General features: G+C 37.2%; 1 protein-coding gene across 6 annotated transcripts; it reads right to left on the reverse strand.

Moving 5' to 3' along the window:
* Nucleotides 1-1,445: 1,445 nt before the first annotated feature.
* Nucleotides 1,446-20,934, reverse strand: LOC109100150 (histone-lysine N-methyltransferase NSD3-like). Of its 6 annotated transcripts, none has more exons than XM_042764902.1 (23): nt 20,642-20,934; nt 18,344-19,374; nt 18,058-18,217; nt 17,430-17,584; nt 16,771-17,346; nt 15,763-15,865; nt 15,548-15,648; nt 14,623-14,668; nt 14,350-14,480; nt 14,028-14,153; nt 13,795-13,921; nt 13,211-13,408; nt 12,957-13,136; nt 11,063-11,212; nt 9,343-9,499; nt 7,917-8,119; nt 7,711-7,823; nt 7,262-7,531; nt 6,862-6,978; nt 6,638-6,779; nt 6,452-6,558; nt 6,081-6,285; nt 1,446-4,929 (listed from the first exon to the last, which is right to left on the reverse strand). In XM_042764902.1, exons 2-23 carry the CDS (start codon nt 19,328-19,330, stop codon nt 4,640-4,642), a joined length of 4,644 nt encoding a protein of 1,547 aa, XP_042620836.1. In that variant the 5' UTR covers nt 19,331-19,374; nt 20,642-20,934; the 3' UTR covers nt 1,446-4,639. The 6 variants fall into 6 exon arrangements, with proteins under 6 accessions (XP_042620836.1, XP_042620838.1, XP_042620834.1 ...); XM_042764904.1 differs by having other exon boundaries at nt 11,063-11,086; nt 18,344-19,377; nt 20,642-20,933; XM_042764900.1 differs by having other exon boundaries at nt 18,344-19,377; nt 20,642-20,933.
* Nucleotides 20,935-22,018: the final 1,084 nt, after the last annotated feature.

The following is a 22,018-nucleotide window of genomic DNA, read 5'->3' on the forward strand; positions in this document are numbered from 1 at the left end:
TATATATATATTAGGGCTGTCAAATGATTAATCACGATTAATCACATCCAAAATAAAAGTTTTGTTTACATAATATATGTGTGTGTATACTGTGTATATTTATTATGTATATATAAATACACACACATGCATGTATATATTTAAGAAGAATATGTTATGTTTATATATTAAATATATTTATATATAATATAAAATATAAGAATATAAATATATAAATGTATATACATGTAAATATTTTCTAAATATATAATTTATGTGTGTGTATTTATATATACATAATAAATATACCCTGTACACATACATATATTATGTAAACAAAACTTTTATTTTGGATGTGATTAATCGTGATTAATCATTTGACAGCCCTAATATATATATATAGGTTATTCATTCTTTCTATTCACTTACAATGTCACATTGGCTTTGTTTGTAATTATATTTCATTATTTTTATAGTTCATATAAAATTGGCTCACACACACACACACAAAAAAAAATAGAGATACCGTTTATTAAGTAAATTAATGGTCAAATTAGTTCAAAACGTTACTTTTATGAACACGACGCGATGACTCGAATGTTTATTGAATCACGATCGTTCAAAAGAATCGATTCGGACATATCAGTCGTAGATCATCATGTATCATATGAATCATACGCCCTCTAGAGACTGTCACAGCCCCAACCCTCTACAATTTTTGCACATGCAAATTTCCTTAACCACTGGATCCTATTCAAAGTAAACATATTCAAAAATATGCAGGCTACATTCAGCAAAGCTTTATCATACACCACCAGTGTTGGGCAGTAACTAGTTAATAGTAACTTAGTTACTGTAATAATATTACTTTTTGCAGTAACTAGTAGTGTAACTAATTACTATTAAGATTTCAGTAATAATATTACAGTTAGCGTCCATAAAACAGTTTAGTTACTTGCAATACAATCCAATAATTCCTAGATTTATTTTCATAATTTTTCATAAAGACTCGCACATGCATGTAATGTCTCAAGTGCAGCAGGCAAGCTTAGGACATGGAAAAGCTTAAATTCAGCATATAGAAATATTGCATTATATTGATTTTGTCAGGAAAAAAGATGATGTGAACACTTTTGTGTAAGCTGTGGCTTTACTTTACTCTGGCATTACATCCCTCTGATCAGCATGTGGTACATTATATTACTAAAATTAAAAATCTTTTTGGAAAATTAAACAGTTTCTTACAAACTTAAGTGATTTGATAAAATACATAATGAAATATAATTGTATATGGGTAATGGAGAAATTACAATTAGCTTCAAGCTACACATTACAGTTAGTGAGATTAAATAATGAGCAATATATTACATTCTTTGAGTAACTAGCCCAACACTGTACACCACTAAATATGTGACGGCGTCAATGACGAGAAACTCAATTCAGATGCGGATTCAAAGAAACACTCGAACATTCATTACAGTTTATTGAAGTCAAACCAGGCAAGTCTGAAAACGTTTAAATCTGTGGAATGTTGCTTAAAGTACTCTCAGAATAAATTATGAATTCTGAAGAAATACATCTCAAAAGTTGGTCAAATAAAATACAAGAAATGTACAAAATGTTTCTAGGTTCACAAACATTCAGAAGCAATATTACAAGCATTCGTGTGACACTACATTATAATGACAATTTAGTTTTTTTTTCTTCTTTTTAGCTTTCAGCTATGTACAGTTGATCAAGCATCATTCTCTTACACAATGCAATGACATGGGCTACATAACATAGCCAAAGAAATTTCTATCTGTGAGTAAATACATCATTAGAAAACTTGAAAAGGACATACATTCTACCCAAGTCATGTCATTTAGGATATGTTTTATTCAGTTGGAGTGTGTAATGTGATTCAATGCATATGGTGAAAAATATTACAATATCACATTAATCTTTACACAAACTCTGTAACTCAGTAGCAAGAAATAGTAAACCGTCTATTTAAAAGGAATATGAAATCAGTACACAGAAATCAAAGTGTAAGCTGGTAGGACACCACCTTTAGTAAATTTAGATAAGCAACACAAAGAACATGCTCGGATAGCACAAAATGATAATGACACCTTCAAATACACATAAAAAATGTACACAAAGTACAGTGCACTGACACCAAACACTGGAATCAATGGAGGTAATACACTTTTAACATTTGATGTGGCAAAATCGATATAGCAAAAAAATCAATCACAGTCAGATCAGTGACTGAACCACTGCATAAACAAATGTCACTTAAGAAAATGAAATTTCCACGAGGGTTCAAACAAGCCATTCTGAAAAAGTCATTGGCAATTTCTAGTGATCATCTATATCTGATTAAACATGTAAATGAAGGCCAAATAAAGAAAATAAAAAATGTAAAAAATTTTAGTACTGACAGAGACCAGGCAAAACGTGCTTTGCATTCTGCCAACTGCATTATCTTGATATTTTTCATTATAAACGTAAGGGTAAACATCGGTGATTCTGGAAAAAAAGTGCCTACGACTTCTAAAAAAATAAAAATAAGCTATATAAAAATAAATGTAAACTATAAAAATATTACATATCAGAACATAAACACTAAATTACAGAAACCTTTTTCTGTCATGGATTCATAAAATAAAAAGGTAATTGTGATTTTTAAAATCTTATAATTCTGACTTTGTTAAAAACAAACAACAAAAAAAGTCAGAATTGTAAGATACAAACTCAAAATTCACTTAAAAAAAAAAACAAACACAAAAAAACAACAACTGTGAGATAAAAAGTCACAGTTAAATGTTTTATTCTATGACAGAAACAGGCTTCCATACAAAAGAGACCCAAAATGCCTTCCATGTTTCAAAGATGCGGATGCAAGTAAGAGCATACAGTATTTTCATAAACATACAAATCTCAGTTTGGCAGTCAAATCGTCAGAATTCCTTAAATTTGCCATCGGATGCAAGAATCCATACAGATATCCAGAAATAACACTCCATTGCGAGACAAAAAAATAACAAATACAGACTTGAACAAAGGCAAAATGGACACGATTCAAGTAAAATAAAAAATAAAAACTTGCAGCACTTTCCCTCCTTTCCATAAAGTGACAAACATACTGGTGGTGCCATAATACTTCTACTGTGGTCTATAAAAACGTTCATGTGAAATGACTGAGTAAGTACACACAGCCCATGTGCCGAAGCCGTCGAGATCGATTCTTCATCCGCACAGCTACCAGTAACAAGAGAGTAACAGATCCACTTTACAGCACAGGCATCAACGCTACTGAGTTAAGCAGATTCACATCAAGTACAGTCACAGAGTGGATTATGCTACACTCTGCCGTAAATCGGTTTTAGTGAAGTAGCACGTGTTAATACAACCGAATGTAACCGATGGTAAAGGAGATAAACCAAAGTGTGCAGGTTAAGATACAATTTGAAATGAGTCTCGACTGTACAGCAATATACTAGTTGTGAAGTATGAATCTCAACTACTAAAAAAACAAACCATAAAAGAAAACTAATTATATTTACACTCGTAAACACAAATGTAAACAGAAAAAAATGGAGAAAAAAGAAAAATCATGTTGATTAAAGATTGTACTCACAGTCTCACAACTAGCACTGCTCAGAAACATGATATGGGCTCTTTGTAGTTGATATACACACTGGCACCTGTTTGATACTCACAATGGTAAATATTTGTTTAAGACACATGGCAGTGTTGGAGTAAATGTGGCTTAACACTACACCATCAAACGTTAACGTTTGTACACGTCAGAACTGATCTTTTCGGGTGATCGATAGTTTTTCTAACACTTATAAATCTGAATTATGCTGCGTTGTTACTCGAAGGACCGAGAGATGACGGCAATACAGTATCGGCCAAGCAATAATGCAATTTTGCTGACAAAAAGGGCACATATACAATACGATTAGTGATATCAAACTGACTAATACAGACGAATAATACTGTACATTGTGAATGGATGTAAACATCGACATAAATATATTAATGATTATATATCTTACAAATCACAAACTCACTGGAATGGGGCGGCATTTGAACAAACCTCGTATGTGTTTTGAATCACTCTCATTTTTTTTTTTTTTTTTGGGATGTTACCACGACTGGTTCATATTCAGAAATGTAGTGAAATCCTACCGGCGAGGGGCGAATGGTTGAGCCCGACACATATTACAACAGTCTTTGCTATTTACATGAGGTACATAAAGTTCTTGGTTTAAAGTGTTTATAGAGTGTTTTTAAGTACCATAGATGTGGAGACCGACTTTGCCGCTGAAAGGCGTTGTTTTAACAGAGGTTTTTGCCTAAATGGTGCACGTCTGAAAAACTGTGAGAATTAGCTGTGAAATTTTGCTTATAAAACCAGAAATGGGTAGCTTCCATTGTTATATAAGCCTGTATGAATTTGACATGAGGCTGTAAATTGTGATATGTTTGAAAAATTCATACCAGCTGCTGTAGATTTGGAATGAATCAAACCAGTTTATACAGTCCACTTGGTTTAATTGAACAGTGGACCAGCTAGCTGCATGTATCTACTCTACGGTTCGTTGTAGTTTGAAATTTCATGCACTTTGATGTGGTTTTGCAATGCTTCCTCTGTGCTTTGGCCCAATCACTCTCCCTCCTCTCCCCCCTCGTCGTCGTGCTCTTCCTCCTCGTTGCAGTCGCCCTCCTCTCCGGGTTCGAGCACTTCCTTCTTTACAGTGACCTGGCTAGGGCTAGCCTGAGGCCCTAAGGGTCTCTGGGGGTCGTGGTTTGAGCAGCAGGGCCGGTTGTCGAGGGCAGACACAACCAGCTGTCCTCTCTCATGCACTCGGCAGAAGGAGGCGGGGCAGAAGTGGCAGAAGGAGGCGGCAGCGCGCTGACACACACTGCACTGATGCCAGGGGCATTCCCATCGCCCTGAGACACACAGAAGAAACAAATCAATCATACAACATCAAAGTAAGAGAGAACTTTTGCTGCCCTCATATTGGCAATTTCTTTCTAATTGATAGATTATAATCTGTAACATCTCAAATTGTCAGTTGGATTAACTTGTAATAAGGCAAATCAGGAAAAAAATCTTATAAAAATCTAGTTTAAATTGCTTTTTCCCCCCTGAAAAACTTGATACCATTTTCAAAAAAAGTTTAATAACTAAAAATGTCATGTGGAGTAACCATCAAGTAAAATGTATTTTTCTTAATTCCCTCACACCTTGAATACATGCAGGTGTACAAATCCTAAAAAAAAAAAAAAAAAAAAAAAAAAAAAAAATAAACAACATTAAAATATTCTTGGAGAAGATCAACAACAAGTAATTCCAAAATATTAAATATTCTTGGGGGAGTTGCACTACATGCCATTTTACAACATTAACTAACCTTGATTTATCATAAAAAGGTCAAATGATCTGATATTTTAAGAAACTTTGAAACAAAAATGAGAATCTGCATCTACGTTCTTTGCATTTATGTTGGTTGCACCACATGACATGGTTTTGTACACTGTAATAAATAAATAAAAAAAAAATAAACATTTTATAAATCTTATTTCAAAACAGCTACAATATATTTTAACAAAACTGTTGTTTTCCCCTAATAAATAATAAAAGGTTATGCCAAACTACTTGTTCCAAATATTTAATTTTTATTATTATTTTTCTTCATTATATCAGGACTGTTGTATCACCATTTATACTTTTGAACTTTATATTTTATACCCCCCTTAAATATGCTTAGTTTAAAATGTAATCATTCTCATCATAGAAGGGGTGTGTTCAAGCCATTTTATCTATGAATTATTAAATAAAACTGCTATTTATTAAAAACAATATTAGTGTAATTTCACTGACCCATCTATAGATGGGTGGGTCATTATTTTTCTTTATGGTTCCCAACCTTTTAGGCTCCAAGCTCTCCTTTTATCCAAGACAAAGTCAGTTTAAACGTTGTACATCTTCATTTTTAAATTAATTAAGGGCCTCTGGTTGAGAAACACTGATCTAGATTTTAGATTCTACGAAATTCCCACAGCTGATAAGAAAAGCTGGAGTGACAGACAGCACGCACCGTATGGAGGTTTGGTCAGGTTGAGGCAGAGGAGATGGTAGGCCTTCGGACAATCATTTTTGTCACACATGACCAGCTCTCCTCCCTCTCCACAGCAGTAGCAGTAATACTCGTGGCTCTGTTTGCTCTCTGTCTTCAGCTTGCGCTTCTTGGGCTTGAGCTTAGCGTTCCGCACCTTCTCTTCTCTCTCCATAACCACTGCACTCTGCAGGAAGTAAAACAAGGTGTCAAACAAGAGATTGATATAAAGATGATGACAGAAAAAAATAATAATGAAAGTACAAGGAACCAAGAAAAAAAACAGTAGACTCAGCTACTGGAAACTCCAGGGATTTGTCCTGGTGCTCCAGTCTAATTCAATTAGGCTTTACCTTGGGCTTGACTCCAAGAAAACCACTGCAGTTCTCAGACCCACAGTGGCATGATGTCCTCCCATTACCCAGACAGTCCAGGTTGTAATTAAAGGTCAGCTCTGTGTCTGAAAAAAACATCATAATCTCAATTAGCTTCTAAACAAACGCTGTCCTTTTTTCAAAGAAAATACAAATTGTTCTTACCTGCAGCGATGTCACACAAGGTAAAGAGCCCTATGCGCACATCTCCATTCACGGTCCACTTCTGAGTCTCACAGTTAGGACTGCAGCTGTGGTTCATAAAGCGTGACAAGTTCCCTTTGGGTCCAGCATCAATGACACGGTCCTGAGAAGCACAGAACGACTTTAATACAGCTGAGATGACGTTATAATTTGACATACACAAAGTAAACATGCAACAGCGGTACCTTTGTGAGGGTCAGCATGTAAAAGTTGGTCACATGGTTCTCATTTGCATGTCTTATTCGTTGCTTGCACTCTTCGGAGTCGATCAGTTCTCCAACATACTCCATGACAAAATCACCCTAAACACAACCAAACAATGTCCCTAGATCAGTAAAATTAAACATTTTATGCAATATAGTTTATGCAATATAGTTCATTTTTTCAGCTTTATTTCAGTTATTAAAAATTGTTTTCAATAGTTCTGGTTAACGATAGTAACCCTGGAGCAAAACTACAAATATTTATAGTCACCACAGAAATTTACAACACTTTAGATTTGATTAATTTCCCAGTCTTTCTGAACTTTTCACAATTAAAGCTCCAGTCCATTAGTGCAATTAGACTTCATGCTCAACCTCTCACCTTTTTGAGGTCCTGCTTGGTCATTAGGCCCCATCCTCGGCCGGTGGTCTTAATGACCTCAGTGTCGGGGTAGAGGCGTTTGGAGAAGCACTGGTTGTGGCAGCGGTCACCTGCGGGACAGACCTGTGGGTGGCATTCATACTGCAGCATGCGGTTCAAGCACTGAGAGTCCTGGCTGCACGGACGCTCATCTGTGGGTCTGCAGTTGCAGCGTGGGATCTCTGAGAGGTCAGCGACGTGCACCTGCACCTTCCCAACTGGCTTACTGGACTGAGGTGAAAAACATGGACAAAAATATAGAGCTTTAGTTTCAATATGATTCGAGTTTTCTTTGCAAAGTTGCATTGTAGAGAGATTAATATGAAATGTAAGAATGGGCCTTATTATGCTACCACAGCACAGCAGAGAAAAAAAATACTTGAATAGAGGACTTGAGCTATATTCTGTACCTTTATAAGTTTGTATGGTGGGGGTCTGCGAGAGTTGCGTTCCTGTTCGAGGGCCTCCTTAGTTTCTCGCTGTGCTTTTAGCTCCTGGAACCTTTTTGCTGCCTCCTCAAGGGCTTAACACACAAACATATATTTAGAAGTCACTTCAGCTTGACCATTACTGGGGATTGTTATCATTCCATTAAACATACGACTAATTATCTTACCTTTTTTAAACGTCTTATTGATGCCAACTTGACCCTCTGCAAAGTTCCTATCGCTCTCAACATATGGGAAAACTCTTCCTTGGTTTATCCAGTAATAGTCATGGGAGCCAAAGAAAAAGACTGGAAAGTCACCAATGTCATGCTTCAGGCTCTGGATGTTGGAGGGAACCAGGCGAGGGTTGCATATCTCAGATGGCCACCACCTACACATGGTTCAACATCAACATTAAGTTTACCACTTATATACTGGATACACAGGTAAAATTAATTCATCGTCATCTAGGAAAACAAACCAAAAATACTGATGACTCATGTTGCACCTCCGACCCAATATTCAATCAAACGCTCTTTAGAATGAGAACACCCCTCTGATTTTACTATTTGCCTCTTATAAGCAATAGCAAAAAATCAACAGCAATATCACAGCTGTGACAAACAAAAAAAGGTTATTTTAAATGAAGGGATGACCCCTTCCATCCTGTTTAAATAGGAAACAAAAACCTGGATTAAGCAATGCCTGCTCTGACCAACTTAGCCCCTAGTGTAAGGCGTTTTTACTCCGCTAAGGCTGCTCTGTGCCTGTTCAAAATTGTGTTAAGGTGCAATGCTGCATAAAAGCCCGACAAAATAATTCCTGCTCAGACCCAACTCAGCTCCTAGTTTCAAATTACACAGCTTTAATTCTGTGTAAATGCATTTGTGCCACCTATGAGTAGCACGAAATTGTCTGTGTAAAGACAATGAAATGCCATTTCAGAAGTGCTTCTGCGCCACCTTTGCATTGTAAATTTAATGGTATAAGCAGGGGTCTCCAAACTCGGTCCTGGAGGGCCGGTGTCCTGCAGAGTGTAGCTCCAACTCCAATTAAACACACCTGAACTAGCTAATTAGGGTCTTCCTCGGCATGCTAGTCACTTCCCAGCAGGTGTGTTGAGGTAAGTAGGAGCTAAACTCTGCAGGACACTGACCATCCAGGACCGAGTTTGGACACCCCTGGTATAAAGGTAGAGTTGCTGTGTAAATGCATTTATTGCACCTCTGAGCAGCAGTAAACAGTCTATAGTTAGACACCTAATTGTCAGTTCAGAAGCTCTTCTGTGCCACCTTTGGGGTGTAAATTTGGCTATAATTATATGAAATCTGAATTTTCAAAACAAAACATGCATCAAAAGATATGAAAAGTCAGAAATATCATACTACAATGATTTGTAACACTTTCTAGATAGTATATTTTTATTATTATTACTTGTACTATAACTCATTAAAAATGATATGTTTTATGTATGTTTATTGTAATCTGCATCAGACTCATTTTGGTGAATTTTTTTTTTTTTTTTTGTGCCATTTAGTCACTTTAGACTTGGCATAAACATGTCATAGTTGATCTTAGGACACTAAGAGACATTCAACAGTTCCACGAATGTACCTGTAGTTGCCCAGCTTGACCCAGACTATCTGTTTATAGTGGGGCTTCTTGCCCGCTCGGCATTCCCCACACAGCCACGTCCCCTCTGGCATCTCCATGTTCAAGCACTCGGGGTGGAACGAGGCGGGACAGGCCTCGCAACACAACAGTCTTCCTCCTTTTTGACAAGCACACACACACATAAACACACAATCGAATACACAGGCCCACAGTATCACCACATGCTTGTCCATTCCCAATAAGGCGGTATTCCACAAACCTCATCCATGAGCATGTCAGAATCAGACAGTTATGTGTCCTCTGAGATTGATATACATCTCTGAAATGCTTCAACATATGCCTCTAGATTCTAAATGGCAATTTGAAGTTCAGTTTGACACGCTCAAAGACATGGTTTGATGACTAACACCTTTCAGCATTATGTTAATATGCTTTTTTTGTGCCTGGTGATTTAATAAGCAGCCAATAGTGAATGATCAGAGGGGGGCACTGTGGGAAACATGCAGTGATGCACACTGACTGATTGTCCGTATTAACATCATTTGCAATACACTAACAGACACGGAGCAAGTATTTTGGATGGTGTCACTTAAAACGCTTGGTTTGACTGAATAGAAAAATATGGCAAATAAGCACTGATGGACAATAAAAGATGGAGCACAGCAGTAAGTGCCCACTTTTCCAGCAACATTGGTTCCGAAAGCATTTTCTGATTCATTTTCTCCAGAGGGATTCAAAAAAATCTTAAATAAAGAGTTTTAGTCCTGAACCAATCCAACCAGCTGGGGGAAAAAAAGAAGGGTTAATTCGACTTCTTACAATTCTGACTTTTTTTCCCACACAATTCTTAGTTGTATCTCACAATTAAAAAAAAAAAAAAAGTGAGAAGTTAACTCAAAACTGCAAGATATAAACTCGCAATTCTTAGAAAAATCCAAATTGTGAAATATAAACTTGCAACTGCAAAAAAAAAAAAAAAAAAAAAAAACCTCAAAGTCAAAACTGCGAGATAAAAAGGTTGCAATTTTTATTCCATGCTGGAAATAATAATAAAAAAAGCATAATTGCGAGAAACTCAGAATTCTGTGAGACAAGTCGCAATTACCTTTATTAATTTTTTTATTCCATGACAGAAAAGGGCTTCTATACATTAGAGCTGTACAAGTTATTTTTAAAAATCAATTCTCTATGGACAAAATGAATGGGATTTTTACTTCCGGGACCCTGCTGTCAGCTCTTTTAAAACTGCCATCCAAAATATGTTTATGTTTGGAGGGTGGTAGGGTATACTTGTGCTCAAGCAAACAGAGAAACAGGACAAAGTAATTTAGAAACAATCCAAGCAATTAATGCTAAGCCAAAGCATGTTACGGACTCAGAATAACAAGTTACGTGAAATATCATAACCTAGTTATTAAATTCCAGGGAATCAGTTATAAGCAAACAAAGATTTGAGTATTATGCCAACTTCTATTTTATTTCTCTACACAATATCCCAAGCTAATTTACATCTGATTTTAAACTAAAGAACTAAAAATGTAGGTTATTTGTTGCTGCGTGTTATTTTAAGCCCACTATGTGCATTAGAAGCAGCGTGACTGTTAAATTACGAGCAATAAAATGACCCCAAAAATAAACAAATAAAAAAAAAATTAGCATTAGGACAGCTGTGAAAGCATACAAATGGCAAACTACATAAACCAAGAAAACATGATTTTACCTTTCCCAATATTCTTTTTGGTAGCTGACGAAGAAGAAGGAATCATAGGTAATTTCATCAACTCAGCACGATTTGACTCAGTCAGAAGGTAGTGCGACTTAAAGGTATATGAACTTAATATGGTGTCAGTATGGTCGTGCACTAAAAGCCCTACACGAGACAAACAGGAAAAGTCATGAGTAATGAAACTACCCATGATTCCAGAAAACACACATCAGGAAAAAAAAAAAAATGACACGTGGTTAAATAAGTAGTCCTGAAAAGAGTACACAAAAAGAGGAATACTGCAGTGTTGGAGCGGGAGCTTTAGGGATTTGCAGGATAAAATATAAAATATGCAACAATTGTTGTGTCATTTGATTTTCTGTTTTCTGCTTTTAATAGTAGTCAAATGTTAAATGAATAGTTCATTCAAAAATGTAAATGTAAATCTAGTTATTTATTCACCCTCATGTTGTTCCAAACCTATCTTTTAGTAAATAAAGACTTACATTTTAGTCTGTTTCAAACACAAAACTATCATATGGCTTGGGTACCGAGTCATATGTTTATGGTGCTTTTACATCCTTATTTGACCTTGAAAACTTCAGCCCTCATTAATTACAACTGCATGGGGAAAAAAGACAGAACCAGAACTTAATTCCAAATTTTGCGCTTTGTGTTTCAGGGAGGAAATGAAGCCATAAGGGTTTGGAATGGTGAGAAATCTAAATATTTTACTTCTTTATTGAAATAGGTTGTAAGGACAACTTTTAGTTATGAAGATCAAATGACATGCAACCGCTCCCACGCCAACACAGACTATCCAAATTACTGCAGACAACAAAGATGGTTAAAGAAATGATCAAAATTCAGTTTATCATTATCAATTAGTTCCTGGAGAAATTAGAGGGTTAAAGAGCTTTTCTACAAAAGTGGGAAGGTGTCTGATAATTCCAAAACTTTATAGATGCCATCAATGATATTCATTAATGTTTACATTCTGAACAAAACACTGAGTGGGGTTGCATGTGCAACAAAACGCTTTCAAAAATCATGATGAAATTCATGAATGTTTAGGTATTTGCATATTATAGGCTTATTAAACAACTACTGTAAGATTCTGCATATAAACACACTTACTGACATTAATTTAGAGCACAATATATTGTGACAATAATGGTATCAACCAATATTAGCAATTAATTTAAAATTAATCCATCTAATTTTGTCAGAATATTTATCTTTCGTATTGCAGATGAAACGTAAAGTCCAATATTAAACATTTAATGTCTAATTTTATATATCTAGATTAATTAATCCGTTAACTATGAAGGTCATGATCTCTATATCAGTGAATAAAAATACTAAAAACAATAACTCTGGAATAAGACGGGGATTTTTATAATTTTACTATTTCCAAACAAACTAACAGATTTTGTGTTCATTAATTGCTCACTGGAATGTCTTAAATTACTGACAATTTTTGTCGTTTTAAAAGTTCAAATGAAATGACATTTTTCATTCAATCTCAGTCCTTCCCAAGAATACTCACAGACAATTAAAATGTTACTAATTAGTAAGAAACAAACATGATCTGATGGATCACGAACACACAATACATCTAAGAGTAAAGGATTAGGTGACAAGAAAGAAGATCAGAAGTCACATTAAAGGTCCTTATCTTAAAGAGAAGGAACACTGAACATCGCAAAGGACGACACCGAGAACATTAAAATACTGATGTGGCGTGAAGTTTGTTAGAAAGTGTTACATTCACTAACTGCACTAGTGACAACTTCCTGTTTAAATGCCACTTAAAGTATAAGATACACTGAACATAGAAATCGAAACATCTCAGTAATTATGGCAATAGCTATAACGCAAGGTATGAAGACTGTCAGGCCAAACGTACCTCGAGCACAGATGAAACACCAGCCTACGTTTACAGGTGAGGAAAAGTGTCCGTTCTTCCTGGAACTGGAGTGGTTGCTACATATGATGATGTGGGGTGTTATCAACACGCTGCCAGCCGCCACACAACCGTCTCCTGTGTGATACGCCACCGGACAGCGGATACAACGCATCATGCGGCCTAAATGGGAGGGGAACTGCTCTGAAATTGCTTCTGTAGAATACAAAGAATATGTGAATCTTCTCTATATCTACCTTTGGCAGCTTTGTGAAGGTCTCGGTCGAGACAGCATGTGGCACAGCTGTGCTGAGGGCAGCGGAGGCCTCTAGTATCGGTGGTGGTGCCAGTGAACTTGCGGGCACAGGTTTCGTGGTAATACCGGCCACAACCATTCACTGAGCACCGCTTCATATCACCCTCCGCGACCTTGCAGGAGAAACAAGTATGGGAACCTGGAGATAGTGTCGGCAACAAACAGATTAGACTTCACAAGAACTTAAAACAGAAAAAAATTCAATTTTCAAAGCACTTTTAAAGTTCAAATTCTTAGCACAAATAAAATGCATGACCATTTTAACATAAAATAACCCATTTCTTTGAACCTCTTCAAATTAGGTCTAAAATGTAGAATTGCTATGAAACTTATTTTTCCCGTAAGAATGGGTAAATTTTTTTGGGTCTGGTTATATATAACCGGTTATAGCTTTTAAAAAGTTACCACAAATCACATGTATTGCTAGTAAAAAAAAAAAAAAAATTTTGGAGAGGATCACCTCTTTAACTCAGTTTAATTCAAAAGCTTAACCATTTAGGACCTATAGAATGTAATAATGCTCACCTGTCTTACACTCCTGACACAGGAGTTCTCCCTCTGTTCCACTGTTAGAGCCAATACATTCAGGATGAAACAGCCCGTTACAGTCTCCCTCACAGCTCACCAAAGAATCCCCGAATGTTTCACAGACCTGAGAAATTGTAGAGAAGTCGTCAGTGGATTGGTTGAATTATACAGGATTTCCGGGAGACGTGTGAGACGAGAGACTATATAAACACAGTGTTTACAGAGCTTACATGACAGACTGTGTCCTTTTTTGAGGAACTTCCTCCTTGACGAGACAGGCTGGAGTCCACGGACTGTGCATCAGATCCGTCAGCATCCACTGTAGCTGGACTGTCCGAGCGCTTCCCGAATCCAGTCTACAAGCGATGCAAATAAATGCAAAAATGTGGCTTTACAAGCAGAGTCCACTTGTCATTTAGCTACAAATTTGGCTATATTTCAAATAAACAAATCTGTCATAACAATTGTGTAACCCAAAGAGGACTGTATCGCTGAGGTGTCAATCAACAAATCCTGCTGGTACACTGGAGGTATTTCTGAGTGTAGACTGACCTGTGAATCATTGAGGCCTCTGGAGTCGGAGTCAGAGGTGTCTCTGTACAGTGAGCTGGCCATCTCCACATCAGTAGATGCCCGGCTGCGTTTCTTCAGTGGCTTGCATGAGTCTGAGATCTCACTGGCACCTACAGGATTCCAGTAGCATTAAGATACTGATCCATAAATCAATTTATGGGCTTATTAATCATTCAAAACATGACCCAAAAAAGAAAACCTCTAAGAAAACCATTTAAATAAATGTAAAATTCATCTTGCAGTGTCAAGCACCTTTTTGCGACCCTGTTTTGAAATCCATTTGAGGTGCTGCTTCAGCCTGTGAAGAAAAAAAGAGGCAATTTTATATGTTTCTTTACTATTTGACACCTTTGCATAACTTACACATTCATAAAGGCTTGTGCAACTCACTTTAAATATAAACTAGACATATTACAGTGTTATTTTAGTATTACGGATGTAACAATTCACAACTCATGATTCGATTCGATTCAGAAGTTTGATTTCACGATTCAATTTTCTCACGATTTCGTTTTGTCAATTTTCAATTCACGTTTCGTCAATTTTCTCACTTTGTCATTTTTCTTTATTTTTAAAAATGTACGTTTATATAATTTTTATATTTTATTTCCGTTTTAGTTATTTTACTGCATCAAATTAAACTAAATAAGAAAGACAAATGTTGCTTTGGCAACTAGCTGAAATGAAACGCATTTATGGTTTTTATATTTCATGTCTTTTATGGTTTTAGTTAACTCCAATAATCCTAATGCATTATGAGGGGGGAAAAAGGGAAAAATCACTACATCATTGCATCACTTTTCTGCTGGTATTTCTGTGCTAAAACCTGTTTTATTCACAAACAGTGTTCTCTGTGCAAATCTGCATCTTAGCATAGCGGCAACTTCATGTGCAAGTTTGGCCAACTATAGATTCAAAACATATTATTCTTCACAAGTAAGATTTCAGAACTAGCCCCTAAGATAAGAAATCGTGCTGTGCAAATAACATTTTGCACAAATATATAATCACCGGTTTGCACAGTAATATGATTTGTATAATTCCTAAAATTATGCAAGCGGTGAATGCAAATAAATGCAGCGGGTTTAATTAATTCTTAGGGAATTCTACGGTTTGATGGATTCATCATTATTAAATTATTTAATAGTATATATAATATTTTGTTCAAGTGCTCTACCTGTTCTTTCTTCACTTTCTTTTTTGGCACTGGTTCCACAGTCTTCTCTGACTCAGAACGGCTTCGCACAGATCGGCGCTGCTGCTTTCTCTCTGATATCACTGACACAGAGGAGGTTTTCACAGATTAAACTTATACTGCAAAAGACATCTGAATATTGTTGCAAAAGTGAGTTCAACTCTTTTCAATAACTCTGTGTTTGCACTTATATATACCTGTGGATTGCTCGGTGCTCTCCTGGTCACTCCAGGCTGAGGGAGACGCAGCTCGCTCTTCTTCACTGGAACATGTCTCTGCCTCTGCCTTATCACTCGAGTCCTTTGTGGGATATATTGACAAACGTTAAAAAAAACAACAACAAAAAAAAAACTTACCAACAGCTGCCTGGCATAAAAGGTGCAATTTCCATTTAAGCAGCATGCATGAAGAGATCGTGCAGACAGAGTCCTAATTTTGGGTTAGATAGAGCTTAGTAATTAACTTTGAGCAGTAGGCTATAATAGCTGCAGATGTACATTAACAGCATTTCAACCAAACTAAAGGCATTATAGAGGATGAATAAAGTTTCACAGCATTTTTGGTGACATAGTTCTACCTAACCAGGAAGTTATATTACAGCATACCTATTACCTAACTAGCATACCATGGTTTAAATGAGCCAGACAGGAAAGTTAGCTAATATTGGGAAATGTGGGTGCAACAGTATACATATTTACAACATAATACTAAATACACCTAGTACAAGTGTACTATTTACACTGGGATGCAAATAGCATCTAGTGTTATTTTAGTATATTCATTCCATTGTAGTATTTATTACTATTTTACATTTTTTTTTTACTTTTGTTGTGCTCAACAGTTTTAAAAAAAAAAAAAAAATTTTTTTTTATAGTTTTCCCAAATTTCTTCTAATGTTATTTTTTCAGCTCCATTTCCTGGACCACACAACACATCTGTATATGCCGTTATAAAAACAAGATATAAATTTAAGTAGTAGTAAATTTAAGCAAATGTAATTAGGTAAGCAATCTCCATTTAATCAATTTCAATAGACGATTTTATTTCAATGGATAGTGAGTCACTATTAAAACATATTTTTGAAATGATGTTTCAGAGTTTCTTTGATTAAGCTTTTCTTTACAAAATGAAAGTGATCAATGCTACCATTACATGATTTACAATATCACACTCCCTTCTGTTCAGAAGCATTTTTTCACTTTTACCTCAGGTGACTGAACCTGTTCGCTGGGCCTCTCCTCACTCTCCGTCTTCTTCGGTAAGTCCAGCTTTTGCATTGGGAGCTGCCAGTCACATTTGATGATCTCCACGTTGAGTTTCTTCATAGTAATGGAGAGTGGGAGGAGCTTGCGGGCTGCGGCGGTCTTCCAGGGTGTCCTGACTGGAGGTGGGGAGGGTTCATTCGGGTGGGGGTCAGGTATTGCAGGGCTGAGGGGTTGCTCTTGGTCCATATCATCCTCTCCCTGATTGGGAGATGATGTTTCCCCACTACTATTGATGCTGCACTGCCTCCGTGGCTGCTGGCGACGAGGTATGGGCTCTTCTTTCACTCCGGCAGTGCCTTTAGAGCGTCTCTGCTTGCGTTCGGGACGGTTTTTACTGGTCACTCTAGGTGGGGACACAGCGTCGGCAGCAGGAGCAGCAGAACTGGGTTCCTTGTCAATGTAGATGAAGGTGTAGTTCTCATTGCGTTCTTCTCGTGTCATCTGCAGAGCAGCTTCTGCATGACCCACACCCACTTCCCACTGGGCACGCTCCTTCTGGGACTGAGGCTTCAGCAACTTTAACATATATAAACCATAGAATAAGTACCCAGAAATGTGCACAGAAAGAAGGTCACCAAATCTGCAGGGGTTCAGGATACCTTTTGTTTCTCAGTTGGGTTGGTTGCTTTCCGGAGTGTTTCTGCTTGCAACTCATCGAACTGGCTCTCACCCTTGTACACCACAGTTCTCTTCTCATGGATCCAGGCCCTCTCAGGGACACTCCCGAAGAACTGCACGTGGTATTCCTTAACACCTACCAGGAACCATGGAAGCAGGTTATTAGAAACATAAATTTGAAGCAAGCTAGTAGAATTAACAACTAAAAACTGGAATACACACAACCCTACTTTTTCCCAAATTGTTCACCGATCTAGGTGAGCTGCCGAAAATCAGAGCCATTCTGCAAATTTTAGGCAACTGAAGACAGATTTTCAGACTATTGATTCCAAACATTAACAAGAACATATGAACACGTATTGTTTTCATTTGTCCACCAGAATGGCGGACTACTAGCAAAGAGTTTTTGCATGGATTTGAAGTGTTTTAAATAATTTGAAAGTCTGGTAGTGTGTAATTCGCAGTCATTTTGTGTATGATGGTCAGTTTGTCCTCTGTAAATATTTTCAAAGCCAAAAAGTGTGTAACTAGTGCCTAGAGTTTTAAAATCTGTTCTGTTGTGTAGAGTATTCCAGCCATTAAAATATGTACTTGTAATAGATTAATTACCTCTTTTATTAAGACGTATATGAACATTTGACTGAGGGTCTGATGACACCATGCACGGCCACCAAGGATACGTCCCAACCTTAGCCCACACCAAGTCACCGATCTCATACTCTTGACAAAAGCCAGTGCTAGTGATGACCGAAGGAAAGTGCTTTTCAACCTAAACAAGAACAAAAGATGGTCTTGGATGAACAGGAACTGTAAGATCAGAACTCGTCAGCCAGAAAGTGGTTTCTTCTGAAGTGAAAAGGACTAGCTATAAACATGTCAAGAATATTAAACTCACTTTCTGTTCCTTCAGTTCTGCTTTGGGGCTTTTGAGGGCTAAAGAAGGTTGCTCTTCTCTGAATGCAACATGATCTTCGTTGGGTTGTGCGGAGTTGTGAACCACCCCTGAGTGCTCCTCCATGCCTTTGCATGGCTGCTGGCTCTCCTCTTCTTGACCAGCACCATGTCTGCTGCTTCTCTTTTTCCTCTTTTCCTTCTTCTGCTCGTGTCTTCTCCTGGAAGGCTCACCGGCCTGAAACTCTTGCAGCAGATCGCCGCACAGTGAGGACTCGAACAGCTCCCTGCCGTTCTGGTAGGTCTTAATGATCTTTATTTTGATCTCTGGGGAGCTGGTCTTTTTGGGAGTGGTGGTGGATTGCACAATGGGGTTAGAGACGGTGCTTTCTTGAGGTGACAGGAGGGGAGGTGAGGAGGGCAAGAGCAGTGGAGGAGGGGGTGGCAAGACTTGAGGCATTAGGTGAGAGGCAGGAGGTGGATGATGGTGGTGAGGTAACAGTGGTGGGTTATGTGGATGGTGTTGGTGCTGATGGTGGTGATGGTGAGGAGGATGATGAGGCTGGTGGTGGTGGTGATGGTGGGGATGAGGTGGAGGTGAGATGTGGCTTGGAGGCTTCTCCTGGACCACTGGTGGTCTCAATACTGTACCCTCTCCAAGCAACAATCCGTGATCCCCATAGTTTCGTATAGCTCCGTAGCCATTAGCTGAGCCGTTGGGGAACTGAGAGTACAAGGCAAACTTGGCCTGTTGCTCATAGGTACCTACGCCTGTCGGGTAGCCGTTTGTAATGACTGGGAGGTCTTCAGCAGGGTAAGAAAAGCCTGACTCCAAAGGAGACTCAAAGTTCTGCTGTCCTCCATCATCTCCTGGGTCACTGATGGCTTCATAGACATCCTCCTGTCTGATGTTAGCGGAGTCAATAAGCTGAGGGGGTTGCTGAATTGTGTTTCCCATGATCCCTTGCATGAAAGAGAAGGAGAAATCCATTGTTCTGCTCCAGCATCCTTAAGTTTCCCTTTTTCTTACAGGGCCTGCTGAGATATCGAGGAACAACAGAGTGCGTTTATGACACATAATAAATGCCTCCTCATTTTATCACATTTGTGAAACATTGCTTTTAGCAAAAAATGTTTAATAAGTAATAAACTTATTTGTATAAAAATCAACAAAATGCCTCACAAATGTGTGGTTATTGCAATGCACAAATGAGTTTGTGAGAGTATTAGGCTGCTTTTGCGAATCTCCCTCCCAGGGGACAAATAAAGTTTACTCCACTCCAAGTTATGCCCACTTTCCCTGACTCTTGAGAGGAAACTTCATGCAAAATTTGGATTGAAATTTCTTAGCCTTGTTGGATCGCATATTTAGCCAGAATCAAACATGTCCAATGCCATTTTCCTAATTTAACATCCCCTCTTCTTCTTATATTTGACAACGATGCATGCTTTTCCCTTTATTTTATTAAATAATCTTTTGAATTTTGAGTTTCTATCCCTTTAATAAGTATGGCTATGCCAGATTATCAAGAAAAGAAGTATTTGCCATCAGAGCAGTGTTTATTTTTGCCTGTCCAGAAAGAAATGATTTAAAACGAGCCGTTAAAGGATTTCATCTAGCACATGAACCACATCACTCAACGCCACAGAACAATAAACGACTGCTTCTAAAAAAAAAAAAATTAACTGAAACATCGTTTCATGTCAAAGAAACAAACCTGCAGACCAGCAGCTGGCTAACGTTAGCCTGCTAGCCTTTCCTAGATAACAAAACAGACCCGATATAATCATATTGTCACGTGTAAACACCTACGACTTAATAAAAATGTTATATGGGCTACGAATAAATAAAATGACGCTCTGGTGAAGTTAAAAACAGATCCTGTTTTCCCAACAGCCTTGTAAAGCGGACCCGTGTAATGTCGCTGTATTACACGAAAGGCGGCGTTAGCGGATGTGCTAATGTGTGTGCATGGGGAAAACACCAGCACACGCACTTCTATGGTTAATCACCAGGGAATTTTCCAAAGAGGCATTTTTTTTTCTAAATTGTATGTTTCTTGGTAAATTGAATCACGCGGAGAACCTTACAAACTGAAGAAGTGAATGCGAACATGTCAACATGGCTGCCCGTGCCCCTTTAAATAAAATTGGCCAGATTACATTTCCACCAGGAAAAGGTGTGATGAAAACCACTGCTTTGTTGTTATCAAAACCTGAAATACGTGCAGCGCTTGTTTGGATTCTGCGCGATATTATGAAACGAAGCATCGAACCAACGGTAGAATAAAAGCGTCTGTACCTTCAGCGTGTTCCATTCTAAACAAATACACCAAATAAACTGGATTCCTGCTGCAGTTAACATAAATATATCAACACAAAGACCTATGACTCCACGGCTCTTAGATCTAATCCGTTGTTCGGAAAAGAAATGGGGCTACATCAGTCGTATGTCGATCCCCATGTTAGGATGTGTGGCTGTGGAATCGGGAGAGGCCCCGGGTTTTTTTTTTTTTTTTTGCGGGATGCTCCTGCAGACCCAGGGAAATTTGGCTCCCATATATTTGATTATAGTCGTCTCCCTCCCTCTAGCTGTAACAAAAGCCCTGTCTCAGCGCCAAAATAAAATCCCCCCCATTGGCTGTGCTGCATGATGTGAGGGGCATGTTGGGACGAGTAGTTAACATAATTACAACAATATTATTGCTTATATATATATATATATATATATATATATATATATATATATATATATATATATATATATATATATATACATATATTAAATCAACAGCTACAATGCGATTCGATGAAGCCTGTGTGCATTACTGTGTACTTTCACTGTATAGAGATTTTCACGAAGGAAATTAACACATATTCTACACAATTTTCCGACTTTGAACATAGTCTACTGCCACATAAAACTCTGTGCGATCGCCTAATAATGAAAACTGCTCAAACACGGTTTTATCCAGGCCCTGTTCCACAGTTAAATACTTCTGTTGTTTCAGAAATTAGTGAGTGTGCTCTAGCCTCAAAGCACATACATTTTCATGTATATTTTTTGTTTCGTTTATTGCTCTTTCAAGTGTGAATGAGGATGTCATTCCAGAAACTTTGCAGCGTGTTGGCGAAAAACAAACAAACAAACAAACAAATAAACAACAACAAAAATACATAAATATAGTAAATTTAATATATAAATGTGGGGTGGAGAAATAATAATTACAAGTGTAACTTTACAGCAGTTTTATTTTTATTATTCTAGGGGTTTCATACACATTATATGTTAGTAAACATGAAAATAAGAACAAAACATTGTTATTATGGTACTATGTTCAGCCTGGAGATTTGGTTTGGTCCTCACACTGAACATTGTGTGACCCATTAAATATAACTATAAGTATTTACATTAATAATAGTGATAATATTACTGTACTTTATTTAGTTAAGTTTTTTAAAATAAAATAATAAACAAAATAATAAAGTGTGATGATACTTTTATATTTTAAAATAAAAAGGGAGTATAAAATACAAATACAATTATTTCATAGTAAACTTAAAAATAAAATGTTATTATTTACCTCTTCTTTTTTTTAATTTCATAATTTTCAACCTTTAAATCAGCAGGCTTTTATTTTGGCGGGTTGCCGGAATGTAAGTATATGCGATTCTTGGG

Source organism: Cyprinus carpio, chromosome A10, assembly GCF_018340385.1.
Source record: "Cyprinus carpio isolate SPL01 chromosome A10, ASM1834038v1, whole genome shotgun sequence".
NCBI classification, from domain to species: Eukaryota; Metazoa; Chordata; class Actinopteri; order Cypriniformes; family Cyprinidae; genus Cyprinus; species Cyprinus carpio.